This window comes from Xenopus tropicalis, chromosome 4, assembly GCF_000004195.4.
Source record: "Xenopus tropicalis strain Nigerian chromosome 4, UCB_Xtro_10.0, whole genome shotgun sequence".
In the NCBI taxonomy this organism is placed as follows: domain Eukaryota; kingdom Metazoa; phylum Chordata; class Amphibia; order Anura; family Pipidae; genus Xenopus; species Xenopus tropicalis.
The window spans coordinates 5919803-5944801 of NC_030680.2; the positions used below are offsets into that span (position 1 = coordinate 5919803).

Here is a 24999-nt window from a genome sequence, read left to right on the forward strand (position 1 = left end):
ATTGCTGAGTTTAATGGCAGCTTCATAAACAACATGTACCACATTTACTCCTTTCAGTCCATTTAACCGTTTGTTACCAACCTACCTGATAGGGGCGGTTTTGTTCTCCTGTTTAAACCAAGACTTGGGGGGATTCAGGTACCTGCACCACAGCTGCCAATCAAAGCCCTGGGCATTAAGGGGGTACTGTTCCAGCTCAAAGTCATCGTAATTAATGTTGTCAAAGGAGGGAGATATGACACGCGTCCGGTCTTCTTTAATCCTAAGGAGCACAGGCTCCGCCCTGTAAAAAGAGCAGTTTGGTTTTTATGTGGTGACAGAAGGAAACATTAGGGCAAGATGGAGACAGTAGGGCAAGATGGAGACAGTAGGGCAAGATGGAGAAAGTAGGGCAAGATGGGGACAGTAGGACAAGATGGAGACAGTAGGGCAAGATGGGGACAGTGGGGAAAAGATGGAGACAGTAGGGCAAGATGAACAGGTAGGGCAGATGGAGAACAGTAGGACAAGATGAGACAGTAGGCAAGATGGAGACAGAGGACCAAGATGGGGGACAGTAGGGCAAGATGGAGACAGTAGGGCAAGATGGGCGACAGTAGGGCAAGATTAGACAGTAGGACAGATGGAGACAGTAGGGCAAGATTGGAGACCAGTAGGGCCAAGATGGAGACAGTAGGGCAAGATGGGAAAAAAGAGGGCAAGATGGAACAGTAGGGCAAGCATGGGGACAGTAGGGCCAAGATGGAGACAGGTAGGCAGATGGGACAGTAGGGCAAATGGAGACAGTAGGGAAAGATGGCAGACAGTAGCGCAAGATGGAGACAGTAGGGGGCAAGATGGAGATAGTTAAGGCAAGATGGAGCAGTAGGGCAGAGGGAAACAGTAGGGCAAGATGGAGACAGTAGGGAAAGATGGAGACAGTAGGGCAGATGGAGACAGTAGGGCAAGATTGGAGACAGCTAGACAGCATGGAGACAGTAGGGCAGATGGGGACAGGGCAAGATGGAGACAGTAGGGAAGATGGGGACCAGTAGGGCAAGATGAGACAGTTAGGGCAAGATGGAGACAGTAGGGCAAGATGGAGATGAGTAGGGCAAGATGGGACAGTAGGCAAGAGGGAAACAGTAGGGCAGATGGAGACAGCTAGGCAGATTGGAGGACAGTAGGACAGATGGGGACAGTAGGGCAAGTGGAGGACAGTAGGGCAAGATGGGGGACGAGGGTAAGATGTAGACAGTAGGACAAGATGGAGACAGTAGGGCCAGATGGAGACAGTAGGCAGATGGAGACAGTAGGCAAGAGGGAAACAGTAGGGCAAGATGGACAGTAGGGAAGATGGGGACAGTTAGGGCAAGATGGAGACAGTAGGGCAAGATTGAGACAGTAGGGCAGAGATGGAGACGTAGGGCAAGATGGAGACAGTAGGCGGCAAGGATGGAGACAGTAGTGCAAGATGGAGACAGTAGGGCAAGAGGGAAACAGAGGGCAAGATGGGAGACAGTAGAGGAAGATGGAGACAGTAGGGCAAGATGGACAGTAGGGCAAGATGGAGACAGTAGGGCAAGATGGAGACAGTTAGGGCAAGATGGGGACAGTTATGGGCAAGATGGGACAGTAGGGGGCAAGATGGAGACAGTAGGGCAAGATGCGGGACAGTTAGGGCAAGATGGAGGACAGTAGGGCAAGAATGGGGACAGTAGGGCAAGATTGGAGACAGTAGGGCCAGAGGAGACAGTAGGCAAGATGGGGACCAGTGGGGCAAGATGTAGACAGTCTAGTAGGACAAGATGGAGACAGTAGGAGCAGATTGGAGACGTAGGCAAAGATGCGGGACAGTAGGGCAAGATGTAGACAGTAGGAACAGATGGAGACCAGTATTTAGGGCAAGATGGAGACAGTTAGGGGCAGATGGAGACAGTAGGGCAAGATGGGGACATAGGGCAGATGGAGACAGTAGGGCTAAGCATGGAACAGTGGCAAGATGGAGACAGTTAGGGCAGATGGAGATAGTAGGGGCAAGATGGAGGGACAGTAGGGCAAGAGCGAAAACAGTAGGGCAAGATTGGAGACAGTAGGAAAGATGGAGACAGTAGGCAAGCATGGAGACAGAGGGCAAGATGGAGACAGAAATAGGACAAGATGGAAGACAGTAGGGCAAGATGGGGACAGTAGGGCAAGAGGAGTACAGTAGGCAAGATGGGACAGTAGGCAAGATGGAGACTAGCGCGGGCAGATGGAGGACAGTAGGCGCAGATGGAGACAGTAGTGGCAAGATTGGAGGACAGTAGGGCAAGAGGGAAACAGTAGTCCGGCAAGATGGAGGACAGTAGCGGAAAAGATGGAGACAGTAGGGCCAAGATGGAGACAGTGGGCAAGATGAGACAGTAGGGACATAGATGGAGACAGTAGGCAAGATGGGGACAGTAGGGCAAGATGGGACAGTACGGCAAGATGGAGACAGTAGGGCAGATGGGGACAGTAGGCAAGATGGGGACAGTAGGGCAAGATGGAGACAGTAGCGACAAGAGGAGACAGTAGGGCAAGATGGGACCAGTAGGCACGATGGGACAGTAGGGCAGATGGAGACAGTAGTAGCGACAAGATGGGAGACAGTAGGGCAAGATGGGGACAGGGCAAGATGGAGACAGTGGCGCAAGATGGAGACAGTAGGACAAGATGGAGACAGTAGGCAAGATGGGCAGTAGGGCAAGATGGAGACAGTAGGACAAAGATTGGAAGCAGTAGGGCAAGATGCGGGACAGTAGGCCAAGATTGGAGACAGTTAGGACAAGATGGAGACAGTAGGGCAGATGGAGACTGCTGGCAAGAGGAGACAGTTAGGACAAGATGGGAGGACAGTGGCAAGGGTGTTGCCTTTATTCTGGATGAGAATAGGATTTCAGAGTGCAAAGTGAGTTCCAGGCCCCAGTTTCATCCCACCAGTATTACAGCTTCAGTGTATCCCCAAGCCGAGGAAACTAATGAACTGTTAGAGGGTTCTGCTGTTTAATGATGTTAACCCAAGGAGAATATGTTATTTCTACAAAGAACTGAAACCCCCGGGATGCGCCGGCTTTCTATTAAATACATTTGTAATCCGACTCTCCGTGGTAAGCCGGTCCCACCACAACACTGATACAGAGCTAAACGCTGACTTTATTCAATTACATAACCGTTTCCTCCAGAATAGCTATCTGTATAACAGAGCATTCTGCACAGTGGCACAGTCTATCTGCATCCCCTCCATTGTAAGCAGCAGTCCTGCCCTGGCTTTATGGCTGAGATTCTAGCTATCTGGTATAACAGAGCATTCTGTCACAGTGGCACAGATCCTATCTGATCCCCCATGTAAGCAGCAGTCCGCCTGCTTATGGCTGAGTTCTAGCTATCTGTATAACAGAGCTTCTGTTCCACAGTGGCACAGATCCTATCTTGATCCCCCCATTGTAAGCAGCAGTCCCTGCCCTGCTTTATGGCTGCAGATTCTAGCTACTGTATAACAGGAGCATTCTGTCACAGTGGCACAGATCCTATCTGATCCCCCCATTGTAAGCAGCAGTCCTGCCTGCTTTATGGCTGAGATTACTAGCTATCTGGTATAAAGAGCATCTGTCACAGTTGGCACAGGATCCTATCTGATCCCCCCATTGTAAGCAGCAGTCCTGCCTGCTTTATGGCTGAGATTCTAGCTATCTGTATAACAGAGCATTCTGTCACAGTGGCACAGATCCTATCTGATCCGCCATTGTAAGCAAGCAGTCTGCCCCTGCTTTATGGCTGAGATTCTAGCTATCTGTATAACAGAGCATTCTGTCACAGTGGCACAGATCCTATCTGATCCCCCATTGTAAGCAGGCAGTTCCTGTCCTGCTTTTGGCTGAGATTCTTAGCTATCTGTATACAGAGGCATTCTGTCACAGTTGGCAACAGATTCCTATCTGATCCCCCATTGTTAAGCAGCAGTCCTGCCCTGCTTTATGGCTGAGCATTCTAGCTATCTGTATAACAGAGCATTCTGTCACAGTGGCACAGATTCCTTATGATTCCCCCCATTTGTAAGCAGCCAGTCCTGCCCTGCTTAGGCTTGAGATTCTAGCTATCTGTTTATAACAGAGCCATTCTGTCAACAGTGGCAAACAGATGCCTATCTGATCCCCCCTCACCGCACGACCCGCGCCCCCGCAACCCCCGCCCCCCTTCCCCCCCCCCCTACACCCCGCCCCCCCCCCCCCCGCCCCGCCCCCCAACCCCCCCGCGCTCCCACCCCCGCCCCCCCCACGCCCCCACTCCCCTCCCACCGACCCACCGTCCCTCTACAATCCCCCGCATTCCTGCCCCCACCCAAAGAACGATCACTACCAAACCTCCCTCCACCCCACCCCTCCCACGCCCACCACCCCCCGCTATCCCACACCCACCATTGTTAAGCCAGCAGTCCTGCCCCTGCTTTATGGCTGAGATTCTAGCCTATCTGTATAACAGAGCAATTCGTGTCAACAGTGGCACAGCATCTATCTGATCCCCCCATTGTAAAGCAGCAGTCCTGCCCTGCTTATGGCTGAGATTCTAGCTATCTGGGTATAACAGAGCATTCTGTCACAGTGGCACAGTCCTATCTGATCCCCCATTGCTAAGCAGCAGTCCTGCCCTGCTTTATGGCTGAGGATTCTAGCTATGCTGTATAACAGAGATTCTAGTCACAGTGGCACAGATCCTATCATGAATCCCCCCATTGTAAGCAAGCAGTCCTGCCCTGCTTTATGCGCTGAGAGATTCTAGCTATCTGTATAACAAGAGCATTCGTCACAGTTGGCACAGATCCTATCTTGATCCCCCCCATTGTAAGCAACCAGTTCCTGCCCTGCTTTTATGGCTGAGATTGCTACGCTATCTGTATAACCAGAGCATTCTGTCACAGTGGCACAGATCCTATCTGATCCCCATTGTAAGCAGCAGTTCCTGCCCATGCTTTTATGGACTGAGCATTCCTAGCTATCTGTATAACAAGAGCATTTCTGTCACAAGTGGCACAGCATCCCTATCTGCATCCCCCCATTGTAAGCAGGCAGTCCCTGCCCTGTTTCAGGCTGAGATTTCTAGCTATCTGTATAACAGAGATTCTGTCACAGTGGCACAGATCCTATCTTGATCCCCCCATTTAAGCAGCAGTCCTGCCCTGCTTTATGCAGCGCCCGGATTTGTGGCGACGGCCACAAAGGCCCGGGCCTTAGGGCGGCATAAACATAGGGGCGGCATGCCGCCCCGCCGCACGCCAAATTTTTTTTTAAAATTTTGACTCCCATACGCGAGCAGATGGGGACCTCTCCCCCACTGCTCCTATGGGAGTTTTTACTTTGGCGCTGCGCATGCCTGCGTCAAGCGCGGCGGCAGGGAAGGAGGCAGGTGGTTTTGCGCATTGCGCGCGCTCGCACGGCGGAGTGGCACGGGCGCCGAATTGGCGGCGGCCTCGAGGCGGCGCGTCGTTAGAAAATCCGCGCTGGCTTTATGGCTGAGATTCTAGCTATCTGCTTATAACAGAGCATTCTGTCACAAGGGCACAGATCCTATTCTGATCCCCCATTGTAAGCCAGCAGTCACTGCCCATGCTTTATGGTGAGATTCTAGCATCTGTATAACAAGGAGCATTCTGTCACAGTGGCACAGCATCCTATCTTGAATCCCCCCCATTGTAAGCAGCCAGTCCTGCCCTTGCTTTATGAGCTGAGATTCTAGCTATCTGTATAACAGAGCATTTTCTGTCACAAAACAAAAAAATGGCACAGATCCTATCTGATCCCCCCCATTGTAAGCAGCAGTCCTGCCCTGCCTTTATGGCTGAGATTCTAGCTATCTGTATAACAGAGCATTCTGTCACAGTGGCACGAATCCTATCTGATCCCCCCCATTGTAAGCAGCAGTCCTGCCCTGCTTTATGGCTGAGATTCTATCTGTGCACTTTTCCTCCCCCTTCTATTCTATCTCTCAAGTTTCTTCTGAGCTCAAACAGAGAGTAACCGCATTAAGCAAGAGAGTGAAATTGCTTTTAAAACCACGAAAATTATAGTTGTTCATTTAAGGAACAATCCCGTTGGATTCCAGCGGCCGGAGATATGGATATTCCCAGTGTGAGATTATTTTGCCTTTCTTTTCTATTGTGCCTTTTACACGTTGGATTTTACTCCCCCCCAGAAATAATCCTCTCTCTTGTTTTCTTGCCGGTAGATAATATACGTGAATAAAATGAAATGTACCAAGTTAAAAGAAGGGACTCGTTCCTTATGTTTATATGGTTTGATACCGGCCCAGATGGCGAGGGAGTCTGGTCCAAACGAGGCAAAATTGCCCAACCAAATCTGAGTCTGTTTGGCCACCGTAATGCTTTGAAGGCTGGTTCCAGCAATAACAATAATAACTATATATATATATAACACTTACCATCCCACATTGAATTCAATGTGTGAGTCAAACAGAGCCACAACGGGGGCCGTTGCAGCCCTCCAGCCGCTGACCCTGGACCTTATGAGCCCCTCCTGCTTGCTGTGCCGGACCACCTTGATGAATCCAGGCTTCCGCTTGTTAAAATCCTCCACGTACTGCGCCAACTTCGTCCTCAGTTCCTCTGCAACAAAGCACAAGAGAAAGTGTAAAGTAATTACTTATGTATTTTCCCCTCACGCTGGACCCAGTTGGGTCGATCCAATCAGCTGACCTCCGTGGCAAGAGATGGAATCATAATGGAAGCCGAGCCAGGCCTGCTGGGAAAGGATCTCATCAAAATGCCAGATATGGGCACAATACTACTCACCCTTTGTGGCACAGCTATGGGCACAATACTACTCACCCTTTGTGGCACAGCTATGGGCACAATACTACTCACCATTTGTGGCACAGCTATGGGCACAATACTACTCACCCTTTGTGGCACAGCTATGGGCACAATACTACTCACCCTTTGTGGCACAGCTATGGGCACAATACTACTCACCCTTTGTGGCACAGCTATGGGCACAATACTACTCACCCTTTGTGGCACAGCTATGGGCACAATACTACTCACCCTTTGTGGCACAGCTATGGGCACAATACTACTCACCCTTTGTGGCACAGCTATGGGCACAATACTACTCACCCTTTGTGGCACAGCTATGGGCACAATACTACTCACCCTTTGTGGCACAGCTATGGGCACAATACTACTCACCTTTGTGGCACAGCTATGGGCCCACAATACTACTCACCTTTGTGGCACAGCTATGGGCCACAATACTACTCACCCTTTGTGGCCACAGCTATGGGCACCCAATACTACTCACCCTTTGTGGCACAGCTATGGGCACAATACTACTCACCCTTTGTGGCACAGCTATGGGCACAATACTCCTCACCCTTTGTGGCACAGCTATGGTCACCAAATACTACTCACCCTTTGTGGCACAGCTTATGGCACAATACTCCTCACCCTTTGTGGCACACAGCCTATGGGGCACAATACTCCTCACCCTTTGTGGCACAGCTATGGGCACAATACTCCTCACCCTTTGTGCGCACAGCTATGGGCATAACAATCCTCACCCTTTGTGGCACAGCTATGGGCACAATACTCCTCACCCTTTGTGGCACAGCTATGGGCACAATACTCCTCACCCTTTGTGGCACAGGAATGGGCACAATACTCCTCACCCTTTGTGGCACAGCTATGGGCACAATACTACTCACCCTTTGTGGCACAGCTATGGGCACAATACTCCTCACCCTTTGTGGCACAGCTATGGGCATAACAATCCTCACCCTTTGTGGCACAGCTATGGGCACAATACTCCTCACCCTTTGTGGCACAGGAATGGGGATAATACTACTCCTTTTTGGCACAGCTATGGGCACAATCTGTCTTGTTCTTTTCTCCATGTTTGCCATAGACTGAATTCATAATAATAATTCTATATTTATACTACAGTACAAACCATTATGATACAAATCTCTCAGTACAAATACTAAAATGCTATATTACAAGCCCCTATACCGTATAGTCTGATATAAGGTGATTTATTAAATATAAACAACCCATAATTCTACTAGGGGCCCAACAAAGAAACGCATTTAAAGTCCCTTTTTGGGTTTACTGCCCCTTTAAAAGTCTGCAGAACTCCGGCAAGCTAATTGCACGGATCCGTTATGCTGTTGGCGACTGTTATTGCTGCGCATGAAGTAAAGTCATTAGGCGGTGGGAAAGCTTATTTGGGCTCCCATTAATGAATTGTATAGATCAGGGATATTGCTTTGCCATTATGAGAAAGGGAACGAGTTTTTTTTTTGCCGCGTAGGATTTACGAGCGGGAAGGAAATAATGTCAAATTACCAGATTTAAATCCTATCCCGAAGCGTTTCAGGCTGGGGGATTTTTTTTGTCTTCTTCAGAAATTAATAAGATCGTAAAAATGCGGAGAATTTTCACTTTCAAATATGTGATGTTTCCCTTCCAAACAGCGCGAATCTCTCGCCATTTATCAACGCGTAAAGCATAAAAATGGCTGCTCCCTGTATATTTAATGAGGGCTGGGAAAGCGAAAAGAAAAGTGCGTTTTAATCCTCCTTTTTCCTGTTGAAAAAGCCGATTGTGTTTTATTGAAGGTGAATTTTAGAGAATGAGGCCCTGAGTCATACACATTTGGGAACAGGGGAAGCCAGGGGCTATTGAAACCTAGTGCAAAGAATTTTGAATGTGATAGGGACCTTAGATTGTAAGCTCCATGGAGCAGGGACTGATGGGAATGAGATAGGGACCTTAGATTGTAAGCTCCATGGAGCAGGGACTGATGGGAATGGGATAGGGACCTTAGATTGTAAGCTCACTGGGGCAGGGGCGCTCATGGGAATGTGATAGGGACCTTAGATTGTAAGCTCACTGGGGCAGGGACTGATGGGAATGGGATAGGGACCTTAGATTGTAAGCTCACTGGGGCAGGGGCTGATGGGAATGTGATAGGGACCTTAGATTGTAAGCTCACTGGGGCAGGGACTGATGGGAATGGGATAGGGACCTTAGATTGTAAGCTCACTGGGGCAGGGGCTGATGGGAATGTGATAGGGACCACATTGGTTTGCAAATCAAACATTTAGCTTCTCATGGTGTCACTGTCCCTTTAAGAGGAAAGCGAGCGGCACACGCCGCAGGTTGTGGCGACTCCGGAGATCTGACGTCGCGGGAACAAAATCGGCTCCAATTTAAACATATGAACGTTGTGATAATGAGGAGCCGGAGCTGTAATTAGCCACTTTGTGCTCGTTAAATGACTTTATTCATAAGGAACAAAGCCTGTCACTCAGGGTTTCTATAGAAGTGATTATGGGGGGGCGGGGGGCTAATATTCCTCCCTAATTAACTTGCAGAGTTGAGTCTATTGTTCCGCGTCCAGGCTCCGCCCTGAAATAACCCCCGGCTTTTGCCTTTCCTGTGCCTCCTACTGCCGGGCTATTGGGGGGCCATTACCTCAACTGGGGCCCCAACCAGAATATCTGCAGATACCGATGGCACCGAGACTCCCAATAACCCCCCCCCCCCCCCCAGGGCTGTAGGTCAGTGTGTGGCAGCTGCTCGGGGTTCTGCCCTCGGCGTCACTTCCAATCAGCAAATCACTCGCCCAGCGGCACCGACTGCGCAACAGATGGACAACGGGATCCCAATAACTTCATTATCTTCTCTCGGATGAAAAAACTGTCAGCGCTGAGGAATCGCCATCCAGAACAAGGAATAATATAACCCTGGAAAGGGGCAATGATGGGGCAGTTGGTCCTTATATATGATCCAGTTGGTCAGATCAGCGGAGCGGGCATACACAGTAGGGCAAAAGAGAAACAGTAGGGCAAGATGGAGACAGTAGGGCAAGAGGGAGACAGTAGGGCAAGATGGAGACAGTAGGGCAAGATGGAGACAGTAGGGCAAGATGGAGACAGTAGGGCAAGATGGGGACAGTAGGGCAAGATGGGGACAGTAGGACAAGATGGAGACAGTAGGGCAAGATGGAGACAGTAGGGCAAGATTGAGACAGTAGGGAAAGATGGAGACAGTAGGGCAAGATGGAGACAGAAGGGCAAGATGGAGACAGTAGGGCAAGATGGAGACAGTAGGACAAGACGGAGACAGTAGGACAAGACGGATACAGTAGGACAAGATGGAGACAGAAGGACAAGATGGAGACAGTAGGGCAAGATGGAGACAGTAGGGAAAGATGGAGACAGTAGGACAAGATGGAGACAGTAGGGCAAGATGGAGACAGAAGGGCAAGATGGAGACAGTAGGACAAGATGGAGACAGAAGGGCAAGATGGAGACAGTAGGACAAGATGGAGACAGAAGGGCATGATGGAGACAGTAGGACAAGATGGAGACAGAAGGGCAAGATGGAGACAGTAGGGCAAGATGGAGACAGTAGGACAAGATGGAGACAGAAGGGCAAGATGGAGACAGTAGGACAAGATGGAGACAGAAGGGCAAAATGGAGACAGTAGGGCAAGATGGAGACAGTAGGGCAAGATGGAGACAGTAGGACAAGATGGAGACAGTAGGACAAGATGGAGACAGTAGGACAAGATAAGAGACAGAAGGGCAAGATGGAGACAGTAGGACAAGATGGAGACAGAAGGGCAAGATGGAGACAGTATGGCAAGATGGAGACAGTAGGACAAGATGGAGACAGTAGGGCAAGATGGAGACAGAAGGGCAAGTTGGAGAGAGTAGGGCAAGATGGAGACAGTAGGACAAGATGGAGACAGTAGGGCAAGATGGAGACAGTAGGGCAAGATGGAGACAGTAGGACAAGATGGAGACAGTAGGACAAGATGGAGACAGTAGGGCAAGATGGAGACAGTAGGACAAGATGGTGACAGTAGGGCAAGATGGAGACAGTAGCACAAGATGGAGACAGTAGGGCAAGATGGAGACAGTAAGACAAGATGGAGACAGTAGGGCAAGATGGAGACAGTAGTGGTGGCATAATTTTAAACAGTTGAACACACTGGGGGCCCCTGGGTATAAAGGTGGTGGCGCTGATAAGGTTTTTCTGACAGACTGAGCACTGGGGCTTTAATAGTTTCACCATCTGGTCCGTTCATAAATGCCACCAATCTACTCCTCGTCACCACCTCATACACTAGGGATGTTTATAGCCATAAATTAACCCTGCTGTGTGTTTGCTAAAGATAAAAGCTGGAAAGGTCAGTAGCTCCCAGTAAATTAATTTCTCTTTTCTTATAAACGTTAAGATTTGCCTAGTGGGCTGCAGTTGGTTTATAATATCTGCCAAACACTGGAAGCGGTACAGGGGCAGTTTCCCTTAAAACCACCCGTGGGTTGGGTAACAGGTGCAAATGGGGCTCAATCTGGGTTTGTGGGTCTGGGACTAGTGCAGGTCTATTTGACCACATGTGAAGGTCTCCAGGAAGATACAGTATGTAGCCCCACGTATGTAGCCATGTTTGGTTGCATGATCCCCCTCATGGAGGGGTGCCATGGTGCCAAAAGCCTGCAACAAAGGAAGGACCAAGTAGAAGCACAAGATACAGGGAAGGTCCCAGCAAAGAAGAACCCTGGGATACAGGAAAGGTCCCAGCAAAGAAGAACCCTGAGATAAAGGGATGGTCCCAGCAAAGAAGAACCCTGAGATACAGGGAAGGTCCCAGCATAGGAATAACCCTGGGATACAGGGAAGGTCCCAGCAAAGAAGAACCCTGAGATACAGGGAAGGTCCCAGCAAAGAAGAACCCTGAGATAAAGGGAAGGTCCCAGCAAAGGAAGAACCCTGAGATACAGGGAAGGTCCCAGCAAATGAAGAACCCTGAGATACAGGGAAGGTCCCAGCAAAGAAATACCCTGAGATACAGGGAAGGTCCCAGCAAAGAAGAACCCTGAGATACAGGGAAGGTCCCAGCATTGAAGAACCCTGAGATACAGGGAAGGTCCCAATAAAGGAAGAACCCTGGGATACAGGTAAGGTCCCAGCAAAGGAAGAACCCTGGGATACATGGAAGGTTCCAACAAAGGAAGAACCCTGGGATACAGGGAAGGTCCCAACAAAGGAAGAACCCTGGGATACAGGGAAGGTCCCAACAAAGGAAGAACCCTGGTATACAGGGAAGGTCCCAATAAAGGAAGAACCCTGGGATACAGGGAAGGTCCCAACAAAGGAAGAATCCTGGGATACAGGGAAGGTCCCCCAATAAAGGAAGAACCCTGGGATACAGGGAAGGTCCCCCAGTAAAGGAAGAACCCTGGGATACAGGGAAGGTCCCAGTAAAGGAAGAACCCTGGGATACAGGGAAGTTTCCCCAGTAAAGGAAAAGAACCCTGGGATACAGGGAAGGTCCCCCAGTAAAGGAAGAACCCTGGGATTCAGGGAAGGTCCCCCAGTAAAGGAAGAACCCTGGGATACAGGGAAGGTCCCCCAGTAAAGGAAAAACCCTGGGATACAGGGAAGGTCCCCCAGTAAAGGAAGAACCCTGGGATAAAGGGAAGGCCCCCCAGTAAAGGAAGAACCCTGGCATACAGGGAAGGTCCCAGCAAAGAAGAACCCTGAGATACAGGGAAGGTCCCAGCAAAGAAGAACCCTGAGATACAGGGAAGGTCCCAGCAAAGAAGAACCCTGAGATAAAGGGAAGGTCCCAGCAAAGGAAGAACCCTGAGATACAGGGAAGGTCCCAGCAAATGAAGAACCCTGAGATACAGGGAAGGTCCCAGCAAAGAAAAACCCTGAGATACAGGGAAGGTCCCAGCAAAGAAGAACCCTGGGATACATGGAAGGTTCCAACAAAGGAAGAACCCTGGGATACAGGGAAGGTCCCAACAAAGGAAGAACCCTGGGATACAGGGAAGGTCCCAACAAAGGAAGAACCCTGGGATACAGGGAAGGTCCCAATAAAGGAAGAACCCTGGGATACAGGGAAGGTCCCCCAGTAAAGGAAGAACCCTGGGATACAGGGAAGGTCCCCCAGTAAAGGAAGAACCCTGGGATACAGGGAAGGTCCCAGTAAAGGAAGAACCCTGGGATACAGGGAAGGTCCCCCAGTAAAGGAAGAACCCTGGGATACAGGGAAGGTCCCCCAGTAAAGGAAGAACCCTGGGATACAGGGAAGGTCCCCCAGTAAAGGAAAAGAACCCTGGGATACAGGGAAGGTCCCCCAGTAAAGGAAGAACCCTGGGATACAGGGAAGGTCCCCCAGTAAAGGAAGAACCCTGGGATTCAGGGAAGGTCCCCCAGTAAAGGAAGAACCCTGGGATACAGGGAAGGTCCCCCAGTAAAGGAAAAACCCTGGGATACAGGGAAGGTCCCCCAGTAAAGGAAGAACCCTGGCATACAGGGAAGGTCCCCCAGTAAAGGAAGAACCCTGAGATACAGGGAAGGTCCCAGCAAAGAAGAACCCTGAGATACAGGGAAGGTCCCAGCAAAGAAGAACCCTGAGATACAGGGAAGGTCCCAGCAAAGAAGAACCCTGTGATACAGGGAAGGTCCCAGCAAAGAAGAACCCTGAGATACAGGGAAGGTCCCAGCAAAGAAGAACCCTGAGATACAGGGAAGGTCCCAGCAAAGAAGAACCCTGAGATACAGGGAAGGTCCCAGCAAAGGAAGAACCCTGGGATACAGGGAAGGTCCCAACAAAGGAAGAACCCTGGGATACAGGGAAGGTCCCAGCAAAGGAAGAACCCTGAGATACAGGGAAGGTCCCAGCAAAGGAAGAACCCTGGGATACAGGGAAGGTCCCAACAAAGGAAGAACCCTGGGATACAGGGAAGGTCCCAACAAAGGAAGAACCCTGGGATACAGGGAAGGTCCCAGCAAAGGAAGAACCCTGAGATACAGGGAAGGTCCCAGCAAAGAAGAACCCTGAGATACAGGGAAGGTCCCAGCAAAGAAGAACCCTGAGATACAGGGAAGGTCCCAGCAAAGGAAGAAAACTGGGATTTACTGGGAGGTGCCTAAAATTTTGTATTTACCTGATTATTGGTTGCATGAACCCTACCTACTTACCCCCCCCAGTGAGTCCTGTGCATCCGTGTCCTACTGAAATAGCCCCAGCGCTGCATTACTGTGAGCAATGGCTCCAACTATGAGGGGCCCTAGAGGGGCATTAACCCCCCCCCATTGCCCCCCTTGATTCCGAAATTCTCTGCTGTCTCTTTATTTCCAATTGGAATCTCTGACTCATATTAAACTGATAGCGGCGGGTTTAATAATCTCCCTTTGTATTTGCTGGGGGGGGAGGGGGGGACTGACCTTCTGAGCTCGGCGTCGGCCCAGTCTCGGGTCACGGTTCAGAACCGTTTCATTGATGTCTCTGTGACCCTCAGGCCCACTTGAACCAAAGGGCAATATCTCCTTTCTAGGAATCCCCCCTGATTCCCCGGGACAAGTCTAGCACATTACACAGGGGTATCAGCTGCCCCTTTAATTGCCCCCCCCCCCCTTCATCATACTACAAAGAATATCATTAGAGCCGATAACCGGAGAGGAATGAAAATACCGCGTTTGTCCTTTTTGGAGATACGGGTCAGGCGTTTACTTTAATGGTCTCGTTATTGCTTTGAGGAGTCTCTTAAACAGGCCTCTCTTTCACGTGTGTCTCGGAACTTGGATGTCGCAGTAACAGCGGTCACGGAGAGGTGAAACTGACACTCACGCACCGGGTTTGGGTTTCTGAAAGCCAATTACCTTCCCAGTGCTTTGTTATTCCTAATGTCAATTCCGCAGCCTCCACCAGTGGTTTCAGGGACCAGGGATTCCCCTGTACTAAGCACAATTCAGCAGGAACAGCCCCCTAAGTTTGCTCATAGCCTGTACAGAGAGATACCATAAAACTATGGCACATAGGGATTCCCCTGTACTAAGCACAATTCAGCAGGAACAGCCCCCTAAGTTTGCTCATAGCCTGTACAGAGAGATACCATAAAACTATGGCACATAGGGATTCCCCAGTACTAAGCACAATTCAGCAGGAACAGCCCCCTAAGTTTGCCCATAGCCTGTACAGAGAGATACCATAAAACTATGGCACATAGGGATTCCCCTGTACTAAGCACAATTCAGCAGGAACAGCCCCCTAAGTTTGCCCATAGCCTGTACAGGGAGATACCATAGCCTCCCTCCATTTCCCTGAGAATCCAACAGACAGAATTATTAAAAAAAAAAACCAACAGTATGTGACAGTCGGTGCCGATCCCCATAGAAGGGAGTTAGCGCCGTAGAACGGAATCTAATTTGTACTTTCTGTAATCAGACGCCGAACAGCAACGCACTTATTTCAGCGGCGAGTGGAGCAGATATTTACATACACATCAATCAGACTGCGGGGGGAACAGCAGAAAACAAATGAAAAAGGAGAAAAAAACCACTAAAATTGTGTCCACGAGCTGAAAAAGTCAATTTTCTCACAGACCGGATTATAGATCTGTTTTGCTAGTTACAAATTCAGTTTATTGCCTTGATTGGGGCTGGCACAGAGTAGAATGGAGGTACCGTAAGCAGAGAGGTCTGGGATTTAATTGTTTTATTTGCAAATTTACCCTCTAAAGAGGCAATGGGAGATGATTGGCTGGGAAGGAACGTCCTGGGAAGGCATTGGACGTGTAGGGGAAGTAGGAGGCACAATGAGGCAGATTAAAGTTGGGGTGAAGGATCAATAATGAAGAGAAAGGTTGGTGAGAAGGAGACTTTTTGACAAGGTGACCATGAAGGTAGAACGAGTCCCGGGAACCGGGAAGAGATACAAAGAAGAGGAAAGAGAAATGGGGAAAGATACATTTAGGTAGAAGAACCCACCATACATCATTGTCCATACACAGAAAGTAAGTCAACCAGCTGGTGGGCCCTTGGGGGACTTTGTAATGAAGCCAACTACATACCATGTACATAAGTGGATGTTCTCCTTGGTCAATGTGGTTGTCCACCTGCACTATTCTACATCTGCATGATCTCAGTCTGGTAGTGATTGGGTACTGGGATTGTTTGGGTCATATACATCCATCAATGTTCTGCCAGTTCAGTAAAGAAAGGTCCATTTGGTATAAATGTTTGTGTAAGGGCACAAGGGGAAGACTCAAGGGGGTCAAGGATGGGACACTGCGGGAAGCATTGGACGTGAATGGGAAGTAGGAGTCACAATGAGGCAGATTAAAGTTAGGGTGAGGGATCAATAATGAAGAGAAAGGTTGGGGAGAAGGAGACTTTTTGACAAGGTGACCAGGAAGGTAGAACGGGTCTCAAGGAACTGAGAGGAGATACAAAGAAGAGGACAAGAGAAATGGGGAAATATACATTTAAGTGGAAGAACCCACCATACATCGTTGGCCATACACAGAAAGTAAGTCAACCAACTGGGGGGTCCTTGGGGGACTTTGTAATGAAGCCAACTGCAGACCATGTACATAAGTGGATGTTCTCCTTGGTCAATGTGATTGTCCATCTGGCCTACTCTACATCTGCATGAACTCAGTCTGGTAATGATTGGGTACTGGGATTGTTTGGGACATATACATCCATCAATGTTCTGCCAGTTCAGAACTGGGTTTCTATACAGACATCAATGTTCTGCTAGTTCAATAAAGAAAGATGGAGTAAGACCTAAACTGTTTTAAGGATACCTAATGGTCAGCCCTGGGTCTTTTTCATTGGCCGGTGGGAGTAGAAAACGTTTTGAAGAAGGTCTTCTAACCCCACGATCACTCTCAGGTCTACACAAATGGGGTCCATTAGAACGTGCCCAAATGAGTAAAGGCATTAGCCAAGCTGGGATGCTGAGTGTAGCATATTTAGGGTGCAGTCTATAAAGCAAGAGGTCTCCCCAACAGACAGAGGGTGAGGCTGTCTCTAACCTGAGGTGCCCTTTGCCAACATGGGGATACTGTGCGGTTGCACCGAGCGAGACCAGAGACAATAAACGATACAATTAAATTCTTTAACGGCACTTGGGCAACTAATTCTCTCATCTCTTAATAATTTGTGGAGTGGAGTGGCCTCGGGGGCAAATTCAGCTATTAAGCACTATTACGCCATTTGCACCCGCGTCTTTCATTACCGAGTGCAAAATTGTCTCCGAGTGGAGAGCAGCAATTTCCCCTCTGCCCAAAGCTACATGACTGGAATTACATTGTAATCTCTCCTCCGATCCTAATGATAATTACTGCTGTGTTTCTTTTCTTGTTGTTGTGCCGAAATGCAGGGGCGGAAGTTCTACGGAATTCTACCATTCATCGCTGGCTACAAAATGGGTTTATTCACCTTCTCTGCCATGGAATCTCTTTGGCCTTTGGTGAAAATTGGCCCCTTAAACTCAGTGCTCAATGGGTCAGGTTCCCACTAGATGTTGGGACAGTGTTGCTGGGAGTTGCTCCCATTCAGCCACAAGGGCATTAGTGAGGTTGGGCAGTGATGTTGGGGATCAGGCTCACAGTCGGGGTTCCATCCCACAGGGGTTCAGTTGGGTTGCCCAACCTTACCTGCTATAACTGCCCCTGCCCTTCTGGGAAGGTTCCCACTAGATGTTGGGACAGTGTTGCTGGGAGTTGCTCCCATTCAGCCACAAGGGCATTAGTGAGGTTGGGCACTGATGTTGGGGATCAGGCTCACAGTCGGGGTTCCATCCCACAGGGGTTCAGTTGGGTTGCCCAACCCTACCTGCTATAACTGCCCCTACCCTTCTGGGAAGGTTCCCACTAGATGTTGGGACAATGTTGCTGGGAGTTGCTCCCATTCAGCCACAAGGGCATTAGTGAGGTTGGGCAGTGATGTTGGGGATCAGGCTCACAGTCGGGGTTCCATCCCACAGGGGTTCAGTTAGGTTGCCCAACCCTACCTGCTATAACTGCCCCTACCCTTCTGGGAAGGTTCCCACTAGATGTTGGGACAGTGTTGCTGGGAGTTGCTCCCATTCAGCCACAAGGGCATTAGTGAGGTTGGGCACTGATGTTGGGGATCAGGCTCACAGTCGGGGTTCCATCCCACAGGGGTTCAGTTGGGTTGCCCAACCCTACCTGCTATAACTGCCCCTACCCTTCTGGGAAGGTTCCCACTAGATGTTGGGACAGTGTTGCTGGGAGTTGCTCCCATTCAGCCACAAGGGCATTAGTGAGGTTGGGCAGTGATGTTGGGGGTCAGGCTCACAGTCGGGGTTCCATCCCACAGGGGGTCAGTTGGGTTGCCCAACCCTACCTGCTATAACTGCCCCTACCCTTCTGGGAAGGTTCCCACTAGATGTTGGGACAGTGTTGCTGGGAGTTGCTCCCATTCAGCATTTGCAAAGCTACTGAAATCACATTTCCCCATCAAAAATGTACATTAAATGTATAATTTGGTGACCACAGCAGAAATCTTTCATACAAATACCTTTACTTCCCCTTTAAAATTCTACTCAAACTCTTCCAAGGTCAATCGCCTCCTTCACTTTCCTATGAGCCCCGACCCATTTGCGTCACTAAATCCAGAACTGTCTGGCATTAAGGCAGCAGGTAAGAGGCAGAAATACAAAGCCAAATGCTCTTTCAACCCATCAAAGTCTTCATCTGGGCTCTGATTATAGGAATTTCTACCCGGTTCCCCCAAAGCTACAGAAAGATTTTTAGCACATTAGTAGTTAGCTTGTTTCACATCATTCCTAATGAGCTGCAATGATACAAGCAGCTTGTTTCAATTAAGAAATGTTCCCAATTACAAGTAAAACAAATTATATTTTAGGCGAGACACCGGGGGTGCAAATGACTTTTATTTGAAAAAAAGAAATAGGAAATTAAAATATTATCTCTGAGCCAGTGCAGCATTCTGTCCTTATACTAACGTAAAGTAACCCCCAAGATATATAGAAACATTGGGGTAACAGTCACCCCGCTATAGTTCCAGGGGTACCCAGGGCACAAATAAGCACTCACCCCAAATCCCCCCCTAACTGGCCTTCAGGCTGGGCCCCCTTAGCCCATAACAAGGTTACAGATATATAGAAACATTGGGGTAACAGTCACCCCACTATAGTTCCAGGGGTACCCAGGGCACAAGCACTCACCCCAAATCCCCCCCTAACTGGCCTTCAGGCTGGGCCCCCTTAGCCCATAACAAGGTTACAGATATATAGAAACATTGGGGTAACAGTCACCCCGCTATAGTTCCAGGGGTACCCAGGGCACAAATAAGCACTCACCCCAAATCCCCCCCCTAACTGGCCTTCAGGCTGGGCCCCCTTAGCCCATAACAAGGTTACAGATATATAGAAACATTGGGGTAACAGTCACCCCGCTATAGTTCCAGGGGTACCCAGGGCACAAATAAGCACTCACCCCAAATCCCCCCCTAACTGGCCTTCAGGCTGGGCCCCCTTAGCCCATAACAAGGTTACAGATATATAGAAACATTGGGGTAACAGTCACCCCGCTATAGTTCCAGGGGTACCCAGGGCACAAATAAGCACTCACCCCAAATCCCCCCCCTAACTGGCCTTCAGGCTGGGCCCCCTTAGCCCATAACAAGGTTACAGATATATAGAAACATTGGGGTAACAGTCACCCCGCTATAGTTCCAGGGGTACCCAGGGCACAAATAAGCACTCACCCCAAATCCCCCCTAACTGGCCTTCAGGCTGGGCCCCCTTAGCCCATAACAAGGTTACAGATATATAGAAACATTGGGGTAACAGTCACCCCGCTATAGTTCCAGGGGTACCCAGGGCACAAATAAGCACTCACCCCAAATCCCCCCCTAACTGGCCTTCAGGCTGGGCCCCCTTAGCCCATAACAAGGTTACAGATATATAGAAACATTGGGGTAACAGTCACCCCGCTATAGTTCCAGGGGTACCCAGGGCACAAATAAGCACTCACCCCAAATCCCCCCTAACTGGCCTTCAGGCTGGGCCCCCTTAGCCATAACAAGGTTACAGATATATAGAAACATTGGGGTAACAGTCACCCCGCTATAGTTCCAGGGGTACCCAGGGCACAAATAAGCACTCACCCCAAATCCCCCCCTAACTGGCCTTCAGGCTGGGCCCCCTTAGCCCATAACAAGGTTACAGATATATAGAAACATTGGGGTAACAGTCACCCCGCTATAGTTCCAGGGGTACCCAGGGCACAAATAAGCACTCACCCCAAATCCCCCCCTAACTGGCCTTCAGGCTGGGCTCCAATGTACCAGAACTTTGGCCCAAACCCAGTTGAACCAGGAAGATGCAGGAGGGGGAGGGGTGCAGGGAGGGATGTGTGTATATCCCTTTAAGAGTGATTTTGCCGTTTATGATACAGCAGGTCCCTGTACAGAGGAGGTTTTGGTTCTATTCAGATTCCAGTAATTCCAGCCCATAATACACTGACCCACGGCCCATTAACCCTCGGTGCTGAATGGATCGGCGCGTGAGTATCTCGTACATCATTTTCTTGTCCTGACAAACACAGAAATTGGGATTTTACGCTGTCGATATTTTCCTTTGTCAGTTACACTGAGCGGCTGGGTATGAATCAGACTGGTGGCTTTATAGGAGCGAGGGCAGAAATATCAACTTTGTCTGGAGAATGGGGGAAGCGAGAAACTAAATCTGAATATCGGCCGAGAGCTCATAAAATACACAATATATATTTTATATCATTAAAGGGATCAACAGCGCAATGAGCAATGGTTGGAAAAACTTATATCACTTGTGTCCTGCCCCATCTACTGTCTCCATCTTGTCCTACTGTCTCCATCTTGTCCTACTGTCTCCATCTTGTCCTACTGTCTCCATCTTGCCCTACTGTCTCCATCTTGCCCTACTGTCTCCACCTTGTCCTACTGTCTCCATCTTGCCCTACTGTCTCCATCTTGTCCTACTGTCTCCATCTTGCCCTACTGTCTCCATCTTGCCCTACTGTCTCCATCTTGTCCTACTGTCCCCATCTTGCCCTACTGTCCCCATCTTGTCCTACTGTCTCCATCTTGTCCTACTGTCTCCATCTTGTCCTACTGTCTCCATCTTGCCCTACTGTCTCCATCTTGCCCTACTGTCTCCATCTTGCCCTACTGTCTCCATCTTGTCCTACTGTCTCCATCTTGCCCTACTGTCTCCATCTTGCCCTACTGTCTCCATCTTGCCCTACTGTCTCCATCTTGTCCTACTGTCTCCATCTTGCCCTACTGTCTCCATCTTGCCCTACTGTCTCCATCTTGCCCTACTGTCTCCATCTTGTCCTACTGTCTCCATCTTGCCCTACTGTCTCCATCTTGTCCTACAGTCTCCATCTTGCCCTACTGTCTCCATCTTGCCCTACTGTCTCCATCTTGCCCTACTGTCTCCATCTTGCCCTACTGTCTCCATCTTGCCCTACTGTCTCCATCTTGTCCTACAGTCTCCATCTTGCCCTACTGTCTCCATCTTGCCCTACTGTCTCCATCTTGCCGAACTTTCCCCATAATGCACTATTAATTCTAATATTCCCCTCACTGCTGCTCTTTGGGACACAATGGGGTGCATTTATAAACAGTGGGTAATTTTGCTCATGGGCAGTAAACCATAGCAACCAATCAGTAACTGGCTTTTATCAGGCACCTGAAGATTGAACAATGAAAGCTCATATCCATTGGTTGCCATGGGTTACTGCCCAGGTGCACATTTGCTCAAATGAATAAATATGCCCCATTTTGTCCAGCCATTGCTATTCCCTATAGTGGGAGTCCAATGGCGGAACAGCATATTTAAAGCAACATTGCAGCCGATCTATAAAGGACAAGACAGGAGGACGCGAGCGCGGATGGAAGTCACTTGGAATTGAACGTGAATGATTTTTCTTTGAAAGTCGCCGAAATACCAAAAGGTTAATGGAGACACTAATTCTTCCCTTTCTCAGGCACTTGTGCGAATATCAGCCGGAAAGGTTGCGCAGTAAAATCTAATTATTTTAAAGAGCTCCCAGAGGCACCGGAAATAGGATTATATTTTATATAAATGTCCTTTATGCCCATAATGTTCCCTTAGTCTGTATCTGCGTCACTTCTCCCAAGCGCATTTATACTCCATGGAAACGGGGAGTTCTACATGCAGAATCAGTACATACATCATGTATTATAAGGGATAATGTACCCCCTACTGTAAATGATAAGGATATTAGCAGTCACTGAGGGGTTCTGTGCCCATATAAAGGCACAAGGCTGCAGGCTGAGTTATACAGGGAACTCTGAGTATCACTCATGTATTATAAGGGGTACTGTACCCCCTACTGTAAATGATAAGGATATTAGCAGTCACTGAGGGGTTCTGTGCCCATATAAAGGCACAAGGCTGCAGGCTGAGTTATACAGGGAACTCTGAGTATCACTCATGTATTATAAGGGGTACTGTACCCCCTACTGTAAATGATAAGGATATTAGCAGTCACTGAGGGGTTCTGTGCCCATATAAAGGCACAAGGCTGCAGGCTGAGTTATACAGGGAACTCTGAGTATCACTCATGTATTATAAGGGATAATGTACCCCCTACTGTAAATGATAAGGATATTAGCAGTCACTGAGGGGTTCTGTGCCCCCCATATAAAGGCACAAGGCTGCAGGCTGAGTTATACAGGGAACTCTGAGTATCACTCATGTATTATAAGGGATAATGTACCCCCTACTGTAAATGATAAGGATATTAGCAGTCACTGAGGGGTTCTGTGCCCATATAAAGGCACAAGGCTGCAGGCTGAGTTATACAGGGAACTCTGAGTATCACTCATGTATTATAAGGGGTACTGTACCCCCTACTGTAAATGATAAGGATATTAGCAGTCACTGAGGGGTTCTGTGCCCATATAAAGGCACAAGGCTGCAGGCTGAGTTATACAGGGAACTCTGAGTATCACTCATGTATTATAAGGGATAATGTACCCCCTACTGTAAATGATAAGGATATTAGCAGTCACTGAGGGGTTCTGTGCCCCCCATATAAAGGCACAAGGCTGCAGGCTGAGTTATACAGGGAACTCTGAGTATCACTCATGTATTATAAGGGATAATGTACCCCCTACTGTAAATGATAAGGATATTAGCAGTCACTGAGGGGTTCTGTGCCCCCCATATAAAGGCACAAGGCTGCAGGCTGAGTTATACAGGGAACTCTGAGTATCACTCATGTATTATAAGGGATAATGTACCCCCTACTGTAAATGATAAGGATATTAGCAGTCACTGAGGGGTTCTGTGCCCATATAAAGGCACAAGGCTGCAGGCTGAGTTATACAGGGAACTCTGAGTATCACTCATGTATTATAAGGGATAATGTACCCCCTACTGTAAATGATAAGGATATTAGCAGTCACTGAGGGGTTCTGTGCCCCCCATATAAAGGCACAAGGCTGCAGGCTGAGTTATACAGGGAACTCTGAGTATCACTCATGTATTATAAGGGATACTGTACCCCCTACTGTAAATGATAAGGATATTAGCAGTCACTGAGGGGTTCTGTGCCCCCCATATAAAGGCACAAGGCTGCAGGCTGAGTTATACAGGGAACTCTGAGTATCACTCATGTATTATAAGGGATAATGTACCCCCTACTGTAAATGATAAGGATATTAGCAGTCACTGAGGGGTTCTGTGCCCCCCATATAAAGGCATAAGGCTGCATTGTATGTAACTAAACAAAACATGCCTCTTACCGTTGCTGCTGTTGTCATCCACCAAGATGATCTCTTTGAGCAGTTTGGCTGGAGTTCGGTTGATAGCAGAATTAATGGATCGCAGAATAACAGAGAAAGCTTCATTCACAAAGATGAAGACAACACTGATTTGTGGTAGGTCTTCAGGGAATGTGAGGTTTTTGCATCTAGAATATATACATAAAAAACATATTTTTATTTTCTTAAATTAAAAAAACAAAAAACTATTTTACTACAGATTAGCATCTTTAGAATCTCAGCCATAAAGCAGGGCAGGACTGCTGCTTACAATGGGGGGATCAGATAGGATCTGTGCCACTGTGACAGAATGCTCTGTTATACAGATAGCTAGAATCTCAGCCATAAAGCAGGGCAGGACTGCTGCTTACAATGGGGGGATCAGATAGGATCTGTGCCACTGTGACAGAATGCTCTGTTATACAGATAGCTAGAATCTCAGCCATAAAGCAGGGCAGGACTGCTGCTTACAATGGGGGGGGGGGGGGGATCAGATAGGATCTGTGCCACTGTGACAGAATGCTCTGTTATACAGATAGCTAGAATCTCAGCCATAAAGCAGGGCAGGACTGCTGCTTACAATGGGGGGGGGGGATCAGATAGGATCTGTGCCACTGTGACAGAATGCTCTGTTATACAGATAGCTAGAATCTCAGCCATAAAGCAGGGCAGGACTGCTGCTTACAATGGGGGGGGGGGATCAGATAGGATCTGTGCCACTGTGACAGAATGCTCTGTTATACAGATAGCTAGAATCTCAGCCATAAAGCAGGGCAGGACTGCTGCTTACAATGGGGGGGGGGGGGGTCAGATAGGATCTGTTCCACTGTGACAGAATGCTCTGTTATACAGATAGCTAGAATCTCAGCCATAAAGCAGGGCAGGACTGCTGCTTACAATGGGGGGGATCAGATAGGATCTGTGCCACTGTGACAGAATGCTCTGTTATACAGATAGCTAGAATCTCAGCCATAAAGCAGGGCAGGACTGCTGCTTACAATGGGGGGGATCAGATAGGATCTGTGCCACTGTGACAGAATGCTCTGTTATACAGATAGCTAGAATCTCAGCCATAAAGCAGGGCAGGACTGCTGCTTACAATGGGGGGGGGGGGGGATCAGATAGGATCTGTGCCACTGTGACAGAATGCTCTGTTATACAGATAGCTAGAATCTCAGCCATAAAGCAGGGCAGGACTGCTGCTTACAATGGGGGGGGGGGATCAGATAGGATCTGTGCCACTGTGACAGAATGCTCTGTTATACAGATAGCTAGAATCTCAGCCATAAAGCAGGGCAGGACTGCTGCTTACAATGGGGGGGATCAGATAGGATCTGTGCCACTGTGAC

At 48.8% G+C, this 24999-nt stretch overlaps 1 protein-coding gene across 1 annotated transcript in view; it reads right to left on the reverse strand.

The window, feature by feature from the left end:
* Positions 1 to 24999, reverse strand: part of galnt18 (polypeptide N-acetylgalactosaminyltransferase 18) — a 231821-nt gene that overhangs the window by 41936 nt on the left and 164886 nt on the right. Inside the window, exons 3-5 of the mRNA XM_031900397.1 lie at positions 23633 to 23799; positions 6436 to 6619; positions 86 to 283 (exon numbers count right to left, since the gene is read on the reverse strand). Coding sequence (XP_031756257.1) covers positions 86 to 283; positions 6436 to 6619; positions 23633 to 23799 — 549 coding nt within the window. The remainder of the gene's footprint in view (positions 1 to 85; positions 284 to 6435; positions 6620 to 23632; positions 23800 to 24999) is intronic.